This window comes from Maylandia zebra, linkage group LG18 (assembly GCF_041146795.1).
Source record: "Maylandia zebra isolate NMK-2024a linkage group LG18, Mzebra_GT3a, whole genome shotgun sequence".
NCBI classification, from domain to species: Eukaryota; Metazoa; Chordata; class Actinopteri; order Cichliformes; family Cichlidae; genus Maylandia; species Maylandia zebra.
Genome location: NC_135184.1, coordinates 7731397 through 7749029, shown reverse-complemented (window position 1 = coordinate 7749029; position 17633 = coordinate 7731397). Strand labels below are relative to the sequence as shown.

At 40.7% G+C, this 17633-nt stretch overlaps 1 protein-coding gene across 7 annotated transcripts in view; it reads left to right on the top strand.

Moving 5' to 3' along the window:
• LOC101469602 (rho GTPase-activating protein 12) overlaps window positions 1-10428 on the top strand; it is a 64411-nt gene extending 53983 nt beyond the window's left edge. For all 7 annotated transcript variants that reach the window (XM_076876528.1, XM_012923069.5, XM_012923068.5 and 4 more), the window contains 10 exons: window positions 722-803; window positions 2863-2964; window positions 3823-3921; window positions 6240-6342; window positions 6693-6812; window positions 7235-7333; window positions 7526-7603; window positions 8191-8325; window positions 8704-8809; window positions 9088-10428. In XM_076876528.1, the coding sequence (XP_076732643.1) occupies window positions 722-803; window positions 2863-2964; window positions 3823-3921; window positions 6240-6342; window positions 6693-6812; window positions 7235-7333; window positions 7526-7603; window positions 8191-8325; window positions 8704-8809; window positions 9088-9262 (1099 nt within the window). In that variant the 3' untranslated portion in view covers window positions 9263-10428. The remainder of the gene's footprint in view (window positions 1-721; window positions 804-2862; window positions 2965-3822; window positions 3922-6239; window positions 6343-6692; window positions 6813-7234; window positions 7334-7525; window positions 7604-8190; window positions 8326-8703; window positions 8810-9087) is intronic.
• Window positions 10429-17633: the final 7205 nt, after the last annotated feature.

The following is a 17633-nucleotide window of genomic DNA, read 5'->3' as shown; positions in this document are numbered from 1 at the left end:
AAATACAGGCTATAGACGCCATTAGAAAAAAAATAAATTAAATGGACGTAGCTTCTTTCTATGAAAAGTGAAGCAAATGTAGAAGAACCTGAACTTGCATTCTTTTTATTAGCCACAAGGAGGATAGCTAATAAAAGGCTGCAAAAAGACTTAAGATCCTATCGAAGTATACGAGAAATCGGCTCATACATTTCACCTCAGTAAACATTTTCCAGATGAGTTAATGTCCTCAGTCACTCCTCTCAGGTCATACTGAAGTCTGTTTGGTACATGCTGGTCATTCTAAGGGTCAGAAAGGATGTATCCAGGTTATACTATTTGGTTTCTGATGGGCAAGTCACTGGCCAGAGCTTCACAGTTAGACCCACCCCTTGTTCATCACATTCGCTTCAAAAGCAAGACGGCGATGCTGATGGCAACGATGCTTATCTTAAGACTTTAAAACTAGACTTCATAAACTTGTGGGTGATGTTAAAGTGACTATGTCCGTCTTTTACCCTGTCGGATGAGTGGAGGACAAAAAGATTGAAAAACAAAAAAGGAGGCAGTTAAGTACTCTCAGTAAATTAACAATAGAAACGATCCCGTGAATGTTTCTCCAATTCTTTTCTGTCTTGCATGTACATGATGTAGTTGTCTCTAATCTCAGCACTTGTTTTAAGTACATGAAGTATGTTTTTTTTGTTACTATTATTATTATTATTATTTACATCCATTACAGGAAGAACTGGACTTCTTCCTGGACCGTCCTCCAAGGTTCAACGCTCCTGTTTGCCAAAGGACAGGGAGGTGGAACTAGCTGGGTGAGTGATAGAAACTTGCTGCCATTAAAAGCTGTCGTTTCGTATCAAAACAGAGCCACACACTGTTTTGTGAACATTAAAGGCCATTGAAAAGAGTTACTAATGTGGCTCTGCTGCTCTGTTGTATTGAAAGACCTCCTTCAGGGACTTTTTCATCTGAGTTCACTTTCTTACGCTTCTGACACAGCCTGTATCGAACACCGACTTTCATGATTAGATGTATGCCCAGCAGTATCCTTTTCATTATGTACAGTTCAATTTTGATTGCAGCTTTGTTAACACAGTCCATAACTTCATACATTAGGGAATATTTTGGAGGTAACCTCTCCTTTTGGTGAAGTCTCACTAACTCAGTGAGGCCTGAAAAAGGTCAGTCTCAGTGGAAAGGTCGTTCTGCTTATTTATAGTGCAGGTCAGTTCCTTTGATCTGAAGGGCAGATGTAGGAGTGTTAAGAAACACTGTGTGCATTTAAGCTTTTGAATTGGATGACTATCTGGTTTCTGTTATCTCAGTCTCAAGGGCAGCCTGGCTGCTAACTGTTCCTTTACCTGTTGGATATAGTTAGCTGGTGGTTAAGAAACTCGGTGACAGGTTAAACTTCCGAATTAATTAAGCATGCCTCTGTATTCTGTACTTATTCCCCTGCATCTGGGGTTATTATATAAACCCCATCTCTTCAAAATTTGCACAACATTTTTCAGGCTGTTTGTTAGGTCACTGAGGGGGAGTTGAATATTCTCTCTTCTGTATGTGTCCTTTTCTTTCCATGCCTCCATCTCTTTACCTTTGGCCTCATCCTCCCATCATCCTTTTCTTTCATTCCTCCCTCCATCCCTCTGTTCAGCCATACTATCAGAGCGGCTACTTCCCTGAATTGCTCCTGTCACTGTTGAGTAACTGGAGGCCGTCAGCTAAGAAACAACCTGATGTCTCCTTTGGCTGCTCAAGGCTCAACCGAGCCTCCTCTGTATGTTCTTCCTCCTTCCTTATGCGTGCTTCCAACTCTTCCTACTTCTCTGCATGCCATCTTCCTGCTGTCTGTCATGCTCTGACTAATATTCACTGGCATGACTCAAAAAAAGGGACAATATTGCTGTCATTACTTGCTAATCTCTGGGTTGACAAACAGGATGTAGATTTAATTTAATCATAGAGTTGTTTGGTTAGAAATGGAAAACTGGGATGGAGATCTGCAGGGCATCACAATTATTGATTTCTCACACAAGCAGGATTACCTTGAGTTTTAGATGTACTTGTGCAAACCAATCTTTTCTGGACTGCCTTTGGTTTATGAGCTCCTGATGTGAAACGAGTGCTACAGGTGGATTTTGTCATTTTTTTTGTTTTTGTTTAGCACACAGGAAGACTACAGATCAATCACTGGAGTTACGTTTTATATGCATGTGAATTTGGATCAAATGCATGTTTTTTTTTTTGTTTGTTTGTTTTTCTTATTGTTTAGATTTTTTTTTTTAAACTCTACTATCAAAAAGTCATCAGTCTCGTCAGCCAATTGGCTGAAGGGTGAAGACACCTGGTGTGCCAAGAAAAGGAAATACTGAAGCAAAGTGTGTGCAATTACATTGAGTCCCTAGTACTGATTTAGGTGGTGATGGGCACTTTACTCTATCGTAAAGGCAGTTGGACATTTTAAATGTTATTTCTTGTCTTCCTTTGAAGGGAAGTGCATATTTAAGCCTTTGTTTTCAGCAGTAAATTAGGCAGCAGAGCACTGAGTAGGCAACTAGGACGACCACATCTAATACACTTGCAAGGAAAAAGCTGAAAATACAAGTAGTACAACTCTCCATTCATATTCACCATTAAGTGTTTGGCCTCGACTGAAACTATTCTTCTGTTTTCTTCCTCACACTTTAAAAGCTAAGAAAATTTTACAGTTGGGCAGAAACTTGACTGACGTGCGCACCGTTATCATTTGACTTTTTATTTTCTTTGATGTGAGCTGTTGCATGGTTCAACAATCAAAGAAAAAGGAGACCCCTGTATATAAGCAGGCCCTCTGTTTGTTAATATGATTGTTTTTCTGTCTCTGTCCAGTTTGGAGGTGGTCAATCGAAACCAGAGTTCACAGTGGATCTGAAGGGCGGCTCAGTGGACTGGGCTTCCAAAGACAAGTCCAGCAAGAAGCACGTTATAGAGGTGAGGGAGATCTTAAATAACATCCAGTCTTTTGCTTTTATCGCTTTTTATGAGGCGTCACTGTTTTTACATATCATTTTTTATTCAGAATCAAAATAATATCTATTAACTGTAGACCAAAATCTCTTGTTCGCCTCTGTCATATTATACATCTGTGCAAACATTTTAAAGAACTTCAACTATTGAAAAAGCTACAGCGTTGAAATCGAAATTGTAATTTCTTTTAAACATGAGAAAGTTAGTAGCGTTATTTACAGATGAAATAAACACATTTTTTACTTTATGAACAAACGTTGAAAACATGAGAAAGGAACAAAAAGCCATCACAAACAAAAAAATCCAGCACTTACTCCTGAGCTTTTATTTCTGTTTATTGTATCAAAAAGCGATTGTGCATGTTGTTTAACATTAGTGCTTGGGTGTGCCATGTAAATGTGCAAGATTTGGCTATAATTTGTTTTATGATTTTCCTCTGCTGTCCCCAGTGAGTTGCTAAAGCATCTAAATACATAAATGACAAAACAAACACAGCCAGTTACTGAAACAGTAACATGTATGTTACTGCAGATTATGACGGCTTGCTTGATTGAAGTAAATGTTTCATATTCAGGTGGAGAAAGCATTGAGTGATGTTAATATTTCTCAGTTATGAAGTATAACAGGTTTTTCCTGGTTTAAGCTTCTCTGGTGGGTCTCACAATTTCTTATATGCAGGACATCCAGCAGTTATTGTAAAATGTTTAGAGAATAAATTATCGCTCTGGTGGATTCGGATGTTTTGTGATTTTAATCAGTAGTCAGTGCTGCACTCACAAACTCAAAATGTTTATGAGAAAAACGATTTGTGCCTCTCTGCAGCTGAAGACTCGTCAGGGAACAGACCTGCTGATCCAGTCAGAAAACGACAGCGTCGTCAACGATTGGTTCAAGGCGCTGCAGGACACCATCAGCAACCATGTGAGCAGCAACACCTTCACTCTGTCAATATAGTTTCCATCTGTTTCAAACAGAATAAAGTCCATTTTAAATCATCTGCAGTGAGATGATTTAAGATAAGATAAGATAAGATAACTCTTTATTGTCATAGCACAGTCATACATAGTACAGTAGTACAATGAAATTGGAAAAACTGTCCTACGTCGGCACTACATATAACACAACACGACACGATATGACACATCACAACGTAACAAACAACACAACACAGTATATTAACTTAGTATAAAAAAGAAGAATAAGTGTATGTGTATTGCACACTGTTATTATTGCACATTAATTATTATTGCACCTTGTTATAAATATAAATATTATTGTTATCGTTTTAAACATTGTTACCTCCCCCTAAAAAGTCCAGGGAGGTATCCAGTCAGGTCAGCTATTTACATTGATCAGGGCTATTACCCTGTTGTAAAAGCTGTCCTTGAGTCTATTTGTTCGGGACCTCAGCAGCCTGAACCTCCTGCCAGACGGCAGCAGCTTAAACACCCGGTGTCCTGGGTGTGTGCAGTCCCGTAGGATGCTGCGTGCCCTCTTGAGACAGCGAGTGCTGTACAGGTCCTTCAGGGAGGGAAGAGGATGTCCAATGATTTTTTGGGCCATGTTGATGACCCTCTGGAGTGCCTTTCTGTGTGCTGTGGTGCAGCTGGAGAACCACACACCGATGCAATATGTCAGCACACTTTCAATGGAGCAGCGGTAGAAGACGGTCAGCAGCTCCTTCTTCAGGTCCATTTTTCTGAGGATTCTCAGAAAGTGGAGACGCTGTTGGGCCTTCTTTAAGACCGCAGAGGTGTTAGAGCTCCATTGGAGGTCTGTGTCTATGTGCACACCCAGAAACTTGAAACTGGAGACCCTTTCCACGCACTCCCCGTTGATGCTGACAGGCTGCAGCTCGGACTTCCTCCTTCTGAAGTCAACTACCAGTTCTTTTGTTTTGGTGGTATTGAGGTCCAGGTTGTTGTCTGCACACCAATCTGACAGCCTCTGAACTTCAGCTCTGTATGCAGTCTCATCTCCCCCTGAGATGAGCCCCACCACAGTGGTATCATCTGCAAACTTGATGACTGTGTTGTCTGGGTGGGAACTAACACAGTCATGTGTGTACAGAGTGTACAGTAGGGGACTCAGTACACAGCCTTGTGGAGAGCCGGTGTTGAGGCTGAGGAAAGATGAGGCCCCACTCTAACTCTCTGTACACGGTCTGAGAGGAAGTCTCTGATCCAGCGGCAGGTGGTGGAAGGAAGTCCAATTTCCAGCAGTTTATCTATTAGTCTGTCCGGGAGTATCGTATTGAAAGCAGAGCTAAAGTCAACAAAGAGCAGCCTGGCGTAACGGCCCTGCACTTCCAGGTGAGAGATGGTGGTGTGGAGCGTTGTAGCAATGGCATCTTCAGTTGATCTGTTAGCTCTGTATGCAAACTGGAGCGGGTCGAGTGTGGGTGGCAGGCAGGACATGATGTGACGTCGGACCAGTTTCTCAAAGCACTTCATTATAACAGGTGTTAGAGCAACTGGTCGGTAGTCGTTGAGGCTGCTAATGTTAGTACGCTTTGGCAGTGGGACAATTGTGGCTGACTTTAGGCACGGCGGGATGCAGGACTGGGACAGTGAAGTGTTGAAGATCTTAGTGAAGACCCCAGCCAGCTGGTCTGCACACTCTTTTAGGACCTTTGCGGTTACCCCATCTGGTCCGGTGGCCTTCCTGGGGTTCACTGCCCTCAGTGTGCGCCTCACCTCATATTCCTGCACTATGAGGCTTGGGCTGCTGCTGTCCGATGTTTTTGCTGCTGCTGCCTCTGGTCCCTTCACCTCAAAGCGTGCGAAGAAGTGGTTCAGCTCCTCTGCAAGCTCCGCGTTACCCTCAGTCAACGTGGTATTTGTGGTTCAGCATGAAGGAATACGTCCGGGTTTGACATTGTGCGGGTGTCTGATAAGAGAAACAAAGAGGACTGCTGTGTCGCAGTTACCTTTTTGCTCTGAGCACAAACTAAACAGCAGCTGCTCATTTTTACCCACTGAGGGAAACCGTTAACCAACAATAGGCTTTATGGTCTGAATGAAACGCAATTTCACATTTATGGAAAACCTACAACGAGCAACTGTAAGGGAAATAAACACTTCAAAGCTACATAAAAGCAGAGTAGCATGAAAATTAAACCGAGAAGATAGAGAGTTTATTGTTTTCTTTCCAGAGGCCAAAGAGCACCTTTTGAGACTTTTTACAAGCGGTTGTATCTTATTTCCTTGTGCGTGTATTTTTTTTTCTGTGTGTATTAGGCCAGTGAGTCTGATGACCCCATAGAGGCGGACATGCCCGAGTCGCCTGGTGCGGAGAAACATGACAAAGAGAAAGACCGCAGAGACTCCAAGAAAGCCAAAGGTGTGCATGCTGTTAAATGGTGGGATTCATTCATTCAGGGTGTGATTCGAGAAATAAAACGTGACTAAAAATGACTGAAAGTAGCCACAAATCATCACATGCCAAATATTTACAGTAGCAGTAAATGACTAACGTGCATGACTCCTCTAACAAAGAGCAGAAGGGATACATGAGTGAAAGCACAAAGTACAACAACAAGCCTATTTGGTCAAAGGCCTCAGCAACCTCATCTGCCCTCCTTACCCTATAAAACAATAGCTTATCAGTTTCACTCCTCCAAAACATCATGGCGATCAGCGTGCTGAGACGAATGGTGGATAACACCGTCCTGTCTCGTGTCTCCTCCACAGCCATGAAGCCCTCAACCACCATGGACTCCGCCGAGCACAAGAAGACCAGGCACAAGCTGAAGAAGCTCCTGACCGGCCGTCCCACCCTTCAGACCGTCAAGGACAAGGGATACATTAAAGGTGCCAAAGAAACAACAGCAACACTCGAAATGTTTTCGGTTTCATTTCTTCTGTGGAAAGTTGAAAAGATGTTACAAGCAGCAAAGGTTTGGAAATGTGATGACAGCAGTAAAGAAGCACACATCAGTGCTTTTTTTTTAACCACCGCTTGCCGTTTAAGGTTAGAGCCGTACATTTGGATGCATCACGTGAGCTTTGGTGTGTTTCTTGTTATTTATTTTACTTTTAAGACTTTTGGCTTAAGACATCAGAGTCCAGATTTCACACATAAATCAGGAATTTATGATTCGTTTTCGCCTTCTGTACCTTAAACTCTAATAAAAACTAAAAGCACTGAAGTACCAGAGGTCTAATGTTGAGATCTGAAAGCAAACTAGTGTGTTTGGTCTGTTTTATGACCGTTCTTTATTTTCTGTCTCCAGATCAGGTGTTTGGCTGTGCTCTTTCCAGTTTGTGTCAAAGGGAGAACACCACGGTGCCGAACTTTGTCAAAATGTGCATTGACAATGTGGAGAATAACGGTGAGTAACTTTGCTGTTAAGAGAAAATCATTCTACTCTCTGTTTTCTTCCCTGTCATAAAAGAAAGGTGAGGTTTACTGCCTACTGAAATAAGGTGCGACTGTGGTCTCCTTTTAGCTGATTGTGCTTTTCTGCTACTCAGACTTTAAGGTTAATTTACAGATACTGATAACCTGGTGTTGATCCCTGCAGGTCTGTCGGTAGACGGGCTGTACAGAGTTAGCGGGAACCTGGCAGTCATACAGAAACTCCGCTTTGCTGTCAATCACGGTAAGTGCCCTTTGAAACTGCCTCTGCCTTTAATTGCAGAGATACCACTGAAGTGAATAATGGAGTAAAAATGAAAAGTAAAGACGAAAAATATTCAAAACGTACTTTTTTGTAATAATAATCAGTTAAAGAGCTTTTAACACGATTTTAAAAACACAATTTGATGTGTGATACATCACCTATTTATGGCACAACACTTTACAAAGCATTAAATATTCTCACTTTTTAATGTAAATATTTCTTTAAAGTCATGTTAAATATTGTCAAAGTTCTACATTAGGAGTACAGGTAATCTGGTAATCCCTATGAGCCAAACGGAGCTCATTTTCACATTTTTTTTCAACCCTATGATTTTTATGGTGTTGATGTTCTAAGCACACAGCTCTCTAGAAGCTCCATTGACCTTTTGCTCAAACCAACCAGACAAAAGCTAAACAGAAAGGAAGAGAAAGCTAAAACTGCTTCATTCAGGTCATAGATGAGCATAATATTTTACATACAGTGTTATACAAGATATTTTGACTTGAATTCCTTTCTTTTATTCTCAATAAGATACTTAAGTGGTGTTCACATGTGTTTGTCACCAGATGAGAAGGTGAATCTGTCAGACGGGAAGTGGGAGGACATCCACGTGACCACAGGAGCCCTGAAGATGTTCTTCAGAGAGCTGCCGGAGCCCCTCTTCACCTACAGTCTCTTCCACGACTTTGTCAGCGCCATCAGTATGTGTCTCTGTATCTGTAAATAAATGCAGTGTCACTGTAGTATCCCTTAAGTGGAATCCTGTTAACTTTTTAAACAGCTGGTTCACAGCACCCAAACAGCAAAGACCCAAACTCAGTCAAGGACTACAGCTCCTGGGTTTTTATCCAGGGACTCATCTGTATTTACTGTAAGGGTCTGTAAAGACAGGCAGGGTCAGCTGCAGTCACCAAACCTCTCTCTGAAAACGCTTTAAAAATGAGTGTCAGTGAACCGAAGTGCACTTTTTCTCATCATTGTCTCACTGAAAGTAAAGATATGTTGGATTTTGTACTGGTGAGCTGGTGTAACTTTGTGATGGATCCAGACTTTGATGGATTTTGTCTTTTGTTCTGCAGAAATATCTGACCACAAGCATCGAGTTCAGTCGATCAAAGAGCTGGTCAGACAGCTGCCCAAACCCAACCACGACACCATGCAGGCTCTCTTCAAACACCTCAGGAAGTAAGAGCAGCACACCATGTTATTGATTTTTCCCTGATTGATTTTTCCCCTCCTAGGAAAACAAAAGTTAAATATTAAAAAAAATCATATTCAATCATAAGAGGGCTTCATTCTCAACATGAGCAAACTCAAAGGTGTTAAATAATGGAAGAAAATAAAAAAGATTGATCTACTTGATGACTGCTCAGTTAATTAACAAATGAGTACTGAGCACTCTTTGGCTTCCATATTACCTTGCACGGTAAATAACTGACAATGGGTTTATCTATTTTTTCCAGAGTGATTGACTACGGCGAGGAGAACCGTATGACGACCCAGAGCGTCGCCATCGTATTCGGCCCCACGCTGCTGCGGCCTGAAACGGAGACGCTGAACATGGCGGTCCACATGGTGTATCAGAACCAGATTGTAGAGCTTATACTGCTAGAGTATGAGAGCATTTTTGGAAGGTAGATGCCACAGGATGAGCTTCTCTCTCTTTTTTTTTTCTTCTTTTCCTCTCCCAGTGCAGAGCTCTTCCTAACCTAGTGTGGCAGGCCTCGGGTCAACCCGGCCCAGCCTCGCCCTGCTGGGCCAGCTTATCCTGAACTCTTACCAACCTGGCTTCTCTGGTTGCTGACTTCTCCGATCTTCAAAATCTTAGACCAACAAAGCCAACCGAAAATATACAATGAAAACATCCATAACTATCGACCAAAAAGTTTGGACTCTTTGCACTTTTCAGTCTCGTTTTCTCCCGCAGCTGTATTTGTGCCACTTTACTGCAAAGGTGGCGTCCTTCTGTCCTATCACTGGATTCCTAAAACTATTATTACTTACTAGGCCAAGCAAGCCTGAACTACTGCACAGACTGACTGAGGCCAAAGCAGCAGCAGCAGGTCCAGTAGGCTGTATTTACAGATGAGGCAGCAGTATTGGGGGTTTATGATGCTGGATGCAGCTTGTATGTACTGTACTGTAAATCTCATTACTTGTATAGTCACTCCTGTATGAACCACACTGAGGAACCAACAGAAGGAAACCAAACTGTGGACTCTTTACCCTCGGACAGAAAAGGTGAAACATGCTGACGCTGTAACAAGAAGAGGAGGGAAGAATATTTTTTGTTGTTGTTTTTTTATTTTGTTTGTTTCGTTTTTCTTTTTTTACATTTAGTTTAAGTGGATCATTCCCCCTCTCTTTGAATCTGCTTCTCTGTATTTTCTTGCTGAGAAACAGGACCAAGGTCCTCTGAACACATAAAGGTTATCGCCTCCGGTATTGCATCTGCACGCCACCTTCTTAGTTTTTAGAATAAATCATCTAACAGTGGGCAGAACATCATCTTGGGGGGGACAAAACAAATTAACGATATTGTACAGTGTTTGTGCGTGTGCATGTGAATGGGGAGGGTGGATGGATTCATGAATGAATGAATTAAATAGCAATATATTGTAAAAATAGTAAATATAAGTACGCCTGGAGTATTAAAAATATATATGATGCAAGGGAGAAATCACTATTGTGTGATCATTGTGTAACCAACAGACCTGAGAAATAAAATTATGAACTGGGATGTGGAGGTTTACCTTTGAGTCAGTACTGTTGGCGTCTAACTGAATTAAAGACCTCAAATAAGAGATACTCTAAATCTTCGTTCTTTGTTGATTTTGCACTTGTTCATGCATTTTAGTCACCGCATCACAACACAGAGGGCTGGGTAGGACCATTTTTTTAAAACTCAGCAGCAGATGGACATGGCAATTGTGACATCATCAGCTGGTTATTAAATACTCTAGCTGAGGATTTTCAGTATTGCTATTTTGCTGTTTGGATCTGTGAGTGAGAAACTGAAAACGGTGCATGCTCATAATCATCTACCTGTCGATTACAACCCCGATCCAGAAAGGCTGGAATGCTCTTTAAAATGGGAATAACAACAGGTCGCATGTTTATAACTGTGTAGCATCCTAGCTTCTTTTAGTGATCGGCAAACATCTGGGAACTGTGGAGACCAGCTGACCTTTGGGAGAGGAATGGTGTCCTATTCTTGTCTGACCGTCCTCGGTCGCTGCGTCAAATATTTGGTTTCATGATGGTTTCAGATTTTGTTCAGCTGATGAAAGGTCTGGACTGCAGATACCCAGACTCCTCTATGTGAAGTCATGCTGTTGTAATAAAGGTGCAGTATGTGGTTTATCATTAACTTCATGAAGTATAAAAGCCTCTCCCTGAAAAAGACACCTAGATGAGAGCATATGTTTCTGTAAAATGTACAGCAGTGTTTGTGTCTCGCAAGATGTGTAAGCTGCCAATTCCATAGACACTAATATATGCACCCCATCCTCTCTTGGACCAAGAGCTGAGAACCCTCGTCCCTCATCTTCACTCAAGAAGGTGCAGCATCCATGAATTGTAAGAATTTGACATTTTGGCTTGTTTGGGGGTTTTGTTTTGTTTTTCTGACCACAGAACAGTTTTCTACTTTGTCACACATCCATTTCAAATGAGGAACAGTCCACGGAAGATAGCGGTGGGATCATATTCACATATGGCTTCTTTTTCTTCACGGTAAAGCTCGAAACTTCTTTTTTGGTGGCACAATGAACTGTCTTTACCCCTGTCCTCCCACTTCCCTCATAGTTTCTGGAGGATTTCCTGAAACGCACCGATTTCCATGACACACTCATGCTTGTTTTTATGTACTGGGGCTCGAGGGCCCAAAGATCCATTTTGCATCTCCTTGCTCACAGAGATTTCCCCAGATTCTCTGAATCTTTGGATGATATGTCGTATAGATGATGAGATGTTCAAACTCGCCACTTTTTTTTGTTGAGCATTATTCTGAAGCTTTTCCATAATTTGTAGATCCATTTTCGGTGGAATGATGGGTGTCTGCCCATCTGTACTTTTGAGAAACTTTCTTGCTCTTTTTAAGCCCAATCATGTTAGGGACTTGTTGCCAATTAACCTTGTGAATATTCTTCCAGCTGTTTCCTTTTTGGTTCTGATTACCTTTGTTAACACCATTCCAACTTTTTTGAGACGTTGCTGCAATCGAATTTAAAATGCGTTAGCATTTTCTTTAGTCTTAAAATTGGAAATGTTCAAAGTTTAAACATTACAAGTCATTGCATTCAGCTCTTATTTACATTTCACACAAGATCCTTTTTTCTTTTTGGAATTGGGGTTGTACCAGTTAAGCCTGTCATGAGGCACAAATACCCGGCTTTATTGTCCTTTTTTACTCTAATGTAGACTAGAATTTGCAAAATAAATCACATGTTGCATTAAATAAGACTTAGAAATTTGAATAAAAGCCATACACTCATCAGGAAATTGTTTCCTGAGCACTCAGACCAATGAAGTCAAAGGGTTGTTTTCCCAGTAGGCTTCTATCCGATCAGCCTTTTGGCTCTGCCCCCTGCAGGCCATTAGAAAAACTGCAGGGTTAAGACACTTCCACATCAGAGTCAGTTCTCAGACCCAGAAAGTTGATCATCTTTTATGAACAGTCTGTATTTATTCTTTATATTTGATTCAATCTAATTTTCTGTGAAATTAGTTTTGTTCTCAGAAGGTCATATATTTTATTTATCATAGATTTTAATTCATCCACAGTGTCAAGAATGTGACATTTAAACTCACATTTTCTGCGTATAAAAACGTCAGAATAGGTATGGGCTCAAATTGTGGTCATAAATATTTTGTACTTCCAAATCAGTTTTGTATGTGTAAAAAGAATTTGTGTGTGCATGAAAAAGATTTGTATGTGTAATGTGTATGTGATTGGATTGTTAAATTTGTGATTGACATGACATTGGCCAATCAGATGAAAGGAAGAAAAATAGGGTCAAAATCCGTACTTGTAACTTGAAACTTGAGTGCAGAGTTTCACACATATTTTTTGGCTAAGTCCACACACAAATCTTTTTTACGCACAGACAAATTCTTTTTACACATACAAAACTGATTTACAAGTACAAAATATTTATGACCACAATTTGAGCCCATAAATAGGCCAGGGCAGGGCTGTTTACAGGAGAGATTTTGACTTTCTGTTGCAACAAAACAATAGGTAACTAATGAGTTCAACAATGGCTGCTTTTTGATCATGGAGCCAGCAGGCAGTGTGCACAGTGGGGTTATAGAAGCGGAGCACTGTACTGCAACAAAGCCTTAATTAAGGTGATGAATCCCCCCCCCCCCCCCCCCGTGAATTTCCTGCTAATGAGACACACCTGGTGGAGAGTAGTGAAGAGCCACAGACCTGCTTTATTTTCCTTTTTATTTCAAATAGTTTAGGTTGTCTTTTTTTTTTGCACTTCTGCAGGCTTCAGGATTTCATGCTGATTAGTTTTATAATTCAAAACCTCTGAATGACAGCAACCCTGAGGGGAAGTTATCTACCAGAAGCCAGAGGTGTAGTCACACCTCCCATCGCAGGACTCACGGAAGCAGACACGTGTGAAATAACGTGGAGATCAGACAGATCCATGCAGCTCAGAAACTGTGACTCTGCCGATATGATGTGCAGGCTTGTACAGACATCCAGCTCACGACCTGCGAGAGCATTTCATGTCAGAAACTCCAGTGCTCAGACAGAACGCTTGATAAGACGTTTTCCACAGAAAGTGAGCGGATATTTTTATATATGCTACTTTACTGTCAAGAGAAATGATTCCAGGAGTAGGTCATGTACAGTCTGTGTGCTACTCAGCAGGGAAATAAACATAAGAAGTTTTAATTAGAAATATATCAAGGTCATTGAGGCTGACACCTCTGCTTTGTAGTCACACATTGGATGATTTGTGTTCGCACTAATCAGTGTTTAAAAAATGATCAACATGCACACAGATGCAGACACTTGCCTACATATGCTATTCTGCATGCTTTTAAACCATTTAAAATTACAATTCATAGTTTTATATGTGAATTATATAATGTTAAATTACTATTAAACAAATGACTGACTAAAGTATTTTAGGCTTAATTTACTTCAACCATATTCCATATAAATCAGGTATCATACAAAAATAAAAATAGCTTCATGAATATGACTTTAAGGACTTAACAACATTACTTCAGTTATACTACACCAACATCTCTGATACATTAGCACTAAGAGAACACTGAATGATCTGGTGGTTTTTGTCCATAAAACTACTCGTCTAAGATTACCACAAAGTAAAAGATCTCTGCAACATTTTAGGCACTATTGCCCCGATCAAATCAGTGAGCTGAGATTTTCTATTCTAAACATGAACTACTGTTACAGCAACAGACACGGACTACTGCTGACCCACACAACAACTCAATTTCCACTATGTGAAGGAGCCAAACACATGCCTGCTCCTCTCGTTAACTGAGATAAACTGCTGGCACATTTGTTTTACATCTATACTGTCCAGCTCTTCTGGTGGACATACAGCAGCATTGTTTAATCTCATTTGAGTCATTGTTAACCTTACCCATCTTTTTAGTCTTCTGAGAACACTGAAGCTTCTTTCAGCCTCAGTACATGCATTTTATCCTCAGATTAAAATTATTATTATGTGCCTGATGTGCCTCACCTTTGACCCTGGCTCTTCCCCTCCGACTGCACTAGGACATATTGCTACCTGATAAAATAACACATTGATTCGTGCCATATAAAAAGTGAGACATGTCAATTCAGATTCTTTGTCAAATATACACTAATGAATCAATTTACACCAGCAGCCTAACAATTGTTATGATGATAAATACTAGTTAATCTATAGCACCAAATCATCAGCCAGTCACCTGTGACCTTGCCTCCTCACCTCTGAGCTACAACATGGCAGAGCTGCCTCTGTCGCCTGACAAATAGGACATACATGACAATAAGAATAAAATGTGCAGCTGCTTCAGTGTTTCTGTCAATTTGTGCAGATCTTGACTCATCAGTAATGTTTGTAGGGTGAGTGCATTTTTAAAACAATTTGTGCAAACTGCACTACAAGGTGGATATTTGCAAAATCATGACTACCTCATTATATTTTGTCTCAAAAATCAACCCTATGAATATGTCAGTGCCATTAGGATGAAATTATTGTGTCACCAACATTTTAACGTTAGACATATAATTTTAACAGCCTCTGTAAACTAATATCCTGGCTTGCTCGAGGCTGCCGTTTTCTCTGACAGCTTCAATCAAAATTAGAAATGCTACTCTGGGACTGAGAGAACTAATAGTGCTGCATGTTGTGCAGTTAGTTTACAAAACACGTTATTCATGGTTGCATACAGTTTTAGACTGATGTGGGCCAAAGCCTGTTACGTTATTAAGACGGACACATTTTATGAGTGAACTTGGTTTTAAGTGACTTACAGGTTTCTTTGAAAAATACTTTCTTATATCCAGGTTCTTCCTTGTTGCTGCCATCCTCCTCTCCTCCTTGCATGTCCTTGCATCGCAGGCTTGCCGCTGCTAAAACTAAACAGAGGTAGGTCACATGAGGTAGGACTCCAGTAGAGAACGTAATTTAACTCTTTCTGCACCGCTGGGTGAATGAGACGTTGACAGATCGTTTTTTTTCTTTCTATCGGGTTTGTTTTTCTTTACTCGAAGAGATCAAATTATTGGTGGGGACAATTCAATAATCGTTGGATATTGGTGGGGACATGTCCCTTCCGTCCATGCCAAATCTACGCCCTTGTGTATGCACATAGTTCTTCAGAATTTTGAATTCTCTATAATTGCTCTTATCTCAAGCCCCACATTAATACACCTTCATTCTTCCAGGAAAACAGTTTAGCTGAGCTTGCATTCTTTCTCTTTCTAAAGACTGTCCTACTTTAAATTGCTTCAGTTACACATTCATACCCATGAGATGAGGTTAAAGCTGTATTCACCAATTCAATAAAAACAGCTTTTTTAAAAGATGACATTGACTCAAATTATGTCACAGATTTAAAAAAAAAAATCGCCCATGTCCATCTTAGCTGTGAAAATCCACTGGTTTGAGACCAGAAGACACAAAATCAACCTCAGGGGTCACAAAGCTGGTGTATTTAATGCAGCCTTGCAGTACATTGGAGGGTTTGCGTCAGGAAGGGCATCCCGTGTAAAAAATATGTCAAATCAACATGCAGATCCATTCACTGTGGTCAAATAAGGGTCGAACTTAAAGTACCACAGTCAAGATATATAGGTGTCACGGCGGGGTGCGCCGGTGTGTTTTTTGAAACAGGACCCGAAAGCAGATGTGGACGAGGAGTTGCAGGTTTAAACAGAAAGCGATCCTTTATTTGGATGATAGCAGTAGTTAAACATGGAACCCTAAGCAAACTAAAAAACACTAAGAAACAAATACTATGAAGTTCTATGACTATAACAATGACAATAACTAAGACAATGGTGGAGATAACAGACGACCTGACAACGACATTCAGAAAACAGAGGACTTAAATACACACATGAGGTGATCAGAGGAAGTGGAGACACATGAGAACACAGCTGACTCAAATGAAACATAATGACAATACAGGGGAGAGTAACACTAACTACAATGAACAAAGAACACCAGACTCTTACAAAGTAAAACAGGAAACACGGAGACATAGACATGGAGATAAAACATGACATGAACTTAACATAACCACATAGACATGAAACATAGACGCAGGAACCAGGGAGACTGGGGACAAGGGCAGATGACAGTAATAACTAAGAAATAAGGTCTGAACAGCAACCTAGAAATTAACTAGATTGAAAATGAATACAAAAATACATAAAACTCAAACACTGGGTCACACGACCCAGTACCGTGACAACAGGGTTTTCCAAATTTAGCAGTTTCCTCCTCCTTATCTCTTGTACAGAGAGTAAAATAGTTTAAAGCAATCTTATGATTTTTGGTTGTGTGCGGTAAATAATTGATCTGCTTTTAAGGCAAAAATATGATATAAAATAATCTCACAAGGCTGACTCCCAGTCTGGTTGGAGTATAATATAAAGGCTGTAACTGCAAACACATCTTCATCAGGTATTTAAGCCACATATATTTGACTGAGACTGAACGATCGAGGACAGGTTTCTTTGAGTATTGGTGGATTATTGTAGTTGACTTTGTCCTGATGTGGAAGCGGAGAGTTTCGTGCTCTTCAGTTGGACTTTTGTGGCCCCTCTGAGAATTTTAACACTGACCTTGCAGTCTGTCCTCTCAATTATAATCAGCTAAAATTAGAAAGTTAACATCAATACTCTTAACTCCAGCCTTACAGAGTAAGAAGATTTCTCTGTTATCTTTGAAATTACACAGTGGTGGCTGTTGCTGCTGAGCTCCACAGTGAGGCTACACCTCAGGCCCCGTGTCAGGCTCCATCAGTGGGGACCATCATTAGCTGTATCCCTGAGGAGCTGTTTCTGCTCCACTTCACCCTCAGCCCTTTGTGGCCTGTGCTGATAAGGCCAAGCTAATATCTGCTCAGTCACTGGCTGCATGGGAAATGATAAACATAGACTGAGCTGCTGTCCACTCCACCGGGACAATAAAAACTCAAAGTCTAACACCTAAAGTGCACTTTTAGCTTTATATGTGGTTTTTAACTTACACTGAAATATTTCATTTGGTACCTTTGATTATCTTCACTTTGACAAATTCATTTTCACTTCATTTGAAACTGCTCTACATGCATCTCTGAACCCTTGAATTTTGCTCAGGAAGCAAAGTGATGATAAACAATTTAGAAAAAAAGCAGCGCAGGTGCTCCTGATTATGCTCTGATGTGCTGCCACTGCAGGCACAGAACCAATGATCAGCCGTCATGACACAAGAACGCAGAAGATGTTGAAGGTGAAGTCTAACAAATTAAGTCAGGT